The 7108-nt window shown below is 38.6% G+C and overlaps 1 protein-coding gene across 2 annotated transcripts; it reads right to left on the bottom strand.

The window, feature by feature from the left end:
- Positions 1 to 1833: 1833 nt before the first annotated feature.
- On the bottom strand, positions 1834 to 6798 carry SIKE1 (suppressor of IKBKE 1; the record flags this gene model as incomplete). Of its 2 annotated transcripts, none has more annotated exons than XM_079728595.1 (5): positions 1834 to 2018; positions 3909 to 4022; positions 5223 to 5365; positions 6301 to 6406; positions 6640 to 6798. In XM_079728595.1, 5 exons carry the CDS (start codon positions 6796 to 6798, stop codon positions 1917 to 1919), a joined length of 624 nt encoding a protein of 207 aa, XP_079584721.1. In that variant the 3' UTR covers positions 1834 to 1916. The 2 variants fall into 2 exon arrangements, with proteins under 2 accessions (XP_079584721.1, XP_079584722.1); XM_079728596.1 differs by having other exon boundaries at positions 6628 to 6798.
- Positions 6799 to 7108: the final 310 nt, after the last annotated feature.

The following is a 7108-nucleotide window of genomic DNA, read 5'->3' on the forward strand; positions in this document are numbered from 1 at the left end:
CATACCCACTCAGACCAAAGTCAAGAACATTCCTTCTCCCCTTCAATTTTCTAACTACACACTATTTTCATAGTATTAACACCAGCTAGAATTCATATTATATAGGGTGCTGAGAACTCTTGAGGCTCATGCTTCAAGCTTTTGATTTGCCAGGGGGAAAACTTAACATTTAGATTTATCCTGATATCTGAGATGTAAAGAACTTTACAAACAACTCTAAAGGAACATAAAGCAGCTAAAGGGACACCATGTTATAGTTTAATGGGCCATTTGATTACCTTATCATTTTCACTGAAAACTGGCCATGGCAGCTGACCAATGGTATAGGGTACCTGCCTCCTGAATGGAACTGTGGAACACAGAGTGGCACTTAGGGCATATACTGCAAGGCAAATGGCTAGACTAAAAGTTTACATACTCTTAGGAAATGAGATAAAAACGTCCACACTTCAGGTGGAAATTGTTTGCAGGATCCTGTATAGAAATTTGACAAATCCAAAAATGACATATACCGATTCATTACAGCCTACCATTTTAGGCAAAGTCCTTTGGTATTACTGGGATCTTAGGATATCTTGGAGAAAATCTGTTGTTTTATTTGGAGTTAATTCTTTATGGCTGTACAAAAAAAAGGTTACACCACACAAAGCACTAACAAAAAACTCTTTCTAATGATGTGTCTCTCCCATGCAGTATAGTGCTTACGGTTACTGGGAAATATTGACAGGTTTAGCATTCATTATTTCAATTATTTTTGGGCAAACCTAAATTGATAGTATTACATGAAGTAATTTATAAATTTGAAATGTGAGTAAACTGAGATGGGGGAATGAAATGATGAGTGGGCCTAGCTGACCACTTAGCATTTGAATCTCAACACAGCTTCTATGAATATAATAAACTCTCATTAAGTGATAAAACTTTGCTTCCTTGTGAAAAATGGATCTAAAAAGAAAGCCAACTACTAGTACTAGTAATGAAAGACATCCAAGTAAGTGATGGTTCTTAATTATAAATGGAAGTTATATATAAACTGTAGAATGTAGTACCTAAGAACTATGATGTGAATAAACCTATTATATCTTCTTCACACTGGGTAAACTACCCAAGCTGAAGATTTCCTAGTAGGACAAAATTGAAAAATTGACTACTAACATCTAATAGAATAAATAAAAGTTACTTTTAGCATCTGAACTAAGAGCACATGTGTGCGTAAACCCACACAGGATGTATTTTTCAGCATTTGAACAATACGATGATTATACCGCCACTAGAAAAAAAACAGTTGACTTATTTTCAAGTATGTTTCCCAGGGACTAGCAATAGGTTCTCTCAAATTAAGAGTAAAGACACCAGGCCATAAAGTGCCAACTCTTAGCACCAGAGAGACATAAAACTTCAAAAAAGGTGAATGACATTACAAATTAGAGAATCTTCCAATCTACTTCTGTGGAATTGTATTATTTTTCTCAAATGGAAACAAATCCAAGTTTATGCCAAATAGATTGAAAAAGCTAATCTCTTTTTTAAATTTTTAAGAATTGCAATTTACAATCCTATATAAAATAAAATTGCTGGTTTATAATAAAATGCTCTAAGTTTCAGAGATATGAAAGAAGAAAAATGAACTGAAAACAGTTCATATAAATTGAGGTCCCAGAAATGAAAATTAAAAGTAGTCTCTTAGAGAAAGGAATGGTGAAACTCAGTGTATTTTAGTGAGTATTTTCACTAACATACCCCAAAACTGTTTCGTGGACAGCCACTTTTGACTGCGAATTCTAAACTGCCACTTGATACATTTAATCAACGTTAAATCAAGTCTGAGGCAAGACACTGAATGGACAATACTCGAATAGAGAGATAATAACTTCCTTTCTCGATAAACAATCTCTAGCCGTCATTCAGAAGTTGAATTATTTGATGGCTTGGGAAGCAGTGTCCATTGAGTTTTCCTTCCTGAGCCGAAGAGACTCACTACTGATGGACAATAATTCTCGAAGTTCCTTATTTTCAAGCTGGAAAAAAAAAGTATATGTTCATTTCAGGTATTTTGACTGTCAAATTGCATCAGAACACGTTGTTTTGGGCCTGAAACAGAAAGCATATTATTTTAATTTTAAAAGTTTTAAGGAAACAAAAGAACTGAGAATTTCCTAAAATTCTACTTATTTATTCATTTAAAAAACATTTACTGACTAATTTCCACATGCCACATGTTAGGACTATGCAGAAACAAACAAGGTCCCGCTCCACTTGAGGAATTCACTGCTTGTCAAACTCTTTATGGTTCCCACAAGTTTTAGTATTGTTTCTTCTATCTTTCAAATTCCTAATAATAATTTCACTCGCTCAATCTTCTCTCCTAGATGTCCTACGGTTTTGGAGAAAGGAAGGAAAGGGGGAAAAGAATTACTGGGCACATAGCCAGGTATCACATGCGTGTCTTACATCTATTATCTCACACAATAGGTAGGGTAAGTACCATTGCCTACATCCATGTTCTCTCTGAAATGAGGACACTGGCCCACAAAAGTCCAAAAACTTGTCCAAACTTAGACAACTTAGATGTGGTATTGCTGGGGTCTCAATCCAATGCCCATGTTTTTTCCACATAAAATATTAAGTAAAATTTGTCCCACATTTCCTTAGGCTGTTTCCATAAGTGAGATAAATTAGGGACGGCGTAGACAAGATCATTCTATCATTTTACCTAACTCCTAGTTCCTAATTGGGACCTTGCCACTCCCTTTGATTTCCAGGTAGGGCAGTTTGCACTCTTCATCATTATTCTCTCTGAAGGAAATTCTGGGAAGCCATAGCATTTTCAGGTTGCACTGAGAGTTAGAGCCCATGGTCATTAAACCTTGTACCATATAAAGTGCTTCCCTCAATACTCTGTATATCTCTCCTAGCATTTATATACCATTTCATACCAAAATACAACCAGTCTTATTCCTTTCGTTAGACTCTGAGCAGGGACCCTGTCTTTTTCTCTCCAGTATTTCTCAAAGGGCCCATGACAGCATCTTGTAATAAGGAACATTCAAATCATCTATTGCAGGGGTCCCCAACCCCCGGGTCTCTGATGGCTTCTGGTCCACGGCCTGTTAGGAACCGGGCCATACAGCAGGAGGTGAGCGGCGGGTGAGCAAGCGAAGCTTCATCTGCCGCTCCCTGCCGCTCCCCATCGCTCACATTACTGCCTGAACCATCCCCCCATCCCCACCCCCAGTCTGTGGAAAAATTGTCTTCTACGAAACTAGTCCCTGGTGCCAAAAAAGCTGGGGACTGCTGATCTACTGTAATGCTTTTCCTTAACAATTTTATGGGCACATTAACACCCCAGGCCTTTCTTTGTAAATTATTCCCATTTTAATCAAAATATTACATGAAAATAGCTTTTAAAAAAAATCAAGACTATCCAATAAAAATTAATGTAAAAAAATCAAGACTATAAGACTTATAAAAGACTGCAGTCCCTTGACTTTGTTTCCCAAAGGCAACCACTTTTAATATTTTTATCTATTTCTTTTTGTATTTACTTCCATAATTCTACATAATATGCCCAGTACTGCTATTTCCTGATCATCAAGTTTAGACATTGCCTATTTGAGTTCTTTTTACGGCAGATGAGGCACCTTAGCTCACGTGTAATCTGTCCCTTCCACTCTCTCTACCCTCTCAAAATGATATCTCAATTTCTAGCCAGTACACAGTTGGCATTTTCATTGTTTGCTGCTGATTACATTTCCTTTCTTGAAAAGGGTATGGAGGATGTATTTTAATTTTAAATCAGACCACAAAGGAAACATCAGTACATAACAGTGATAATACAGTGATGGCACATCTTCCAGAGTCTGAAATCTCCGTAAAATATTGTGAACCTAAAATATCAACAATCTTACCTCTAATTGTGCTAGTTTTTCCTGAATCTTACAAAATTGATCATCATCCATTTGAACTGCTTTCCTCATCACTTCTCCCATTTCACAGATTCTGTCAATCTGACTCTCAATTTCCTGTGAGTATATTAAGAATAAAAAGGTGAAAAAGTCATCTTTTTTTACAGATATGAAGTTCATGAAAACATGTGCATTATGATGTTAAAAGTTCATTTAATCTGTGGTACAGAGGTTACAAAGGAGTTTCACTACAATTTAAGTCCTCAGAGGTAAAGTCATAATAAAGTTATCTTCTGATATTCACAGATAATTTGTTTTCAAAAGATCAATTCTAGTCTAACCACCCATTGGATACTGGACACTATCTCTAAATGGCTGTTTAACTTAAATTTGAATACTTTTATTGGCAGGAAGCTTACCATACTCCAAGGTATCTTATTCTATCATTGGACATATCTCTTAGCAAGTTTTTCATAAAAGCTAAACTCTGTCTCCTTCAAGGATCAAGTTTTCTCCTCTGGACCACAGATTATTATCTTGTCCAGATGAAAGCCATTCACATATTTAAAATATCCCTGTGCCCTATGACTTTAGTTAACTGAAGTCATTAAAATGCTTTCAGTGGGATCTAAGATGAAGCTTATCTTCCATAAATTCCACTGCAGTAAATAGTGAGGTGTCAATCTATTAATCTAGGATTAAATGATATAGTACCTGTGAATGTACAATGACAACTCTGAAGCACTCTACAAACTTAAGAACAATTACTCAGTCTCCCACATTAAATCATAAGCAACCTAAGTATAGAAACTATGCCATGTCTTTTTTTTAAATCATATTTCTCTCTCCTAACAACATAGTATGATGCTATGTAGTTCAGTTTAATAAAAGTTTACTGACCCCCTGCTATGTGCCAAGTACTATGTTAGGGATAAAAGATGAATTCATGTTCCTTACAACCACGGAGCTTACAGACCAGTGAAATGTACAATAATAACCACCTAAGTATTTAATGAGCATCTTCAACACTAACTGACATTCTGTTTAGTGGCAGAACTAACTAAGCATTCATTAACATCTTGAAAAGAGATCTTGGTGAAGGCGGGAGGAACTTCAGCCTTACTCAAATAAAAAGCCCTGAGCAGCCCTTTACCCCCTTCTTTCTATTCATATCTTTACAAAGCTATAGTAAAACCTACAGCAAATGTGATAAACATGAAAGGAAAACAAGCTTACTTTTCTTCAAAAGCAAACACACAATCTAAAACAATTTCAAGATTTCAATTCATTTCGAATTTATTCATCAAAGTTTCTTACTGCAGAGTGAGACTGGTGAGCTTTCAGGACTGGTTCAGCATCCACTGCTTTTTTAGCAACCATTAATTGTAACATCTGTTTCCGGTATTTGCTCATGATGAGTTCCAAAGCATCCTGGTGTTCCTCCAAGGAAACCCATAGCTCTATCAAAAAAATAAAATAACTTGGCAGTGATGTCTGAGAGATACGTCCTAAAGCCAAACTCAAACAGTTGGAATTTTATGACGCTTCATGTAACATTATGAATCCAAAGTTGTAAATTAGTGTTTAAGTCCACAGAACTCAACAGTTACAGTCTATGTGAAAAATATCTTTCTAGGCAGTGGCAGCATAAGCTGGTAGAAACAACACGGGATGTGGCCTCAGAAGACATGAGTTTAAGTTCAGTTCTGTGAGTTACTAGATTACGACTCTTAAGCAAATCATTGAACCTCTCTGAGCCTATTTCTTATCTGCCTTGTAATAATAAAAACCTTGCTTGTCTACCTCAAAATGAAGATATGAGAATGCAATGACGTGATACACGTGAAAGCCCTCTATAAACTGATGTACAAATAACTATTCATACTACTATCATTAATAATGTATTCATTAAGCCCAAGAATATACACCCGAGCATATGATTTACCTCTTCCACCTTGCACAAGGAACATAAAAAAAACCTTCAATCTTAACTTTAATGTTTATTTCAATTAATATTTAACCATTAAATTTTAAGTCCTTGAGGATATTCTCTTGTTATGCAAGCCTCCATGTTGGGACACCTAATAAGCCATGCAATAATTCAACTCTACTAAGCACCTCTTTGATAAGCTGCCTTTAAATAAAAAATCAGTAAGACCTTGAAAAGGGTAATGTAACAAACTTTACTGATACTGGGCGAGCACATGCTAACTTTCCTGTTAAAAGTACTGACTTGGGAGGCGAGAATTCTACCACTGAACCACCAATGCCCCTCTCTGACTTGGAAATACATACAGAATGTGCGCTTTTGTGAACAGTTTGTCAGTTTTGCAAGAACTTATGAAATATTACTGGATATGAAAAAATCATAACTACACAAAAAGGCCTGACCAACCTCTGTTTTCCTGCTGCAAGTCTCTAATCTGTGTATTCTCTTGGGACAGCAGAATGTGAGGTTTGTATTTGGACATGTCCTTTATATCGGATGCATCCTCTTGATACTGGACAAACAGAGACAGACTAATCGCGCAGTAAACAGAACAGCCGCAGATGCAACTTAATAGGCAGGAGGCAGAGCTTCAGGGCATCATCCTCAGCCCCGACCCCGCAGAAAGTTCTCACCACCGCCCTCTTGGACCAGGACAAAATTCCAGGCCGAGTGCCCACTCTACCTCACCCTCCACCCCTCAAGTGCCCGGAACCCGAGGGCACGGACCCCCACCCTCTGCCTGACCTGGTCCGGAAGCGCTGTCCCCGCCTCCCGCATAGCGGCCACCCGCCGGTGCAGCGCCGCTGATTGATCCACTAGCGACTCGGCGGCCGCATCGTGCTCCCGCAGCCTCTCCAGTAGAGTCTTAGCGTCTGTCAGAATCTTCTCGATGGTGCAGCTCATAGCGGCCCCAGGACGACAGTGGCAGCACCGCTCACCTGGGAGAAGTGTTCAGATCTCCCTGAGCCGGTCTCAGCTTTACAGACGTCACTTCCGGGTACTTTTAAAAGGCGTCTTGGTGGGAGCCGCGACATGCACTTGCGCAGTGGCAGCCTAGGCGGCCAGTGACCCGCTTCAACCCGCGGCTTTCCTGTAGTCTCGCCCAGGGCAGAGCCCCGGAGGCCTGCCCTTGCCACGCCCTTGCTTTCCTGTTTCCACAGCCTGGTGGTCAAGTTGTGTTAAAGCTGGGCTAGTCCGAGTTTCTCCTTTCCCT

The sequence above is a fragment of the Hyperoodon ampullatus genome, assembly GCF_949752795.1.
Source record: "Hyperoodon ampullatus genome assembly, chromosome: 2".
Taxonomy (NCBI): Eukaryota; Metazoa; Chordata; class Mammalia; order Artiodactyla; family Ziphiidae; genus Hyperoodon; species Hyperoodon ampullatus.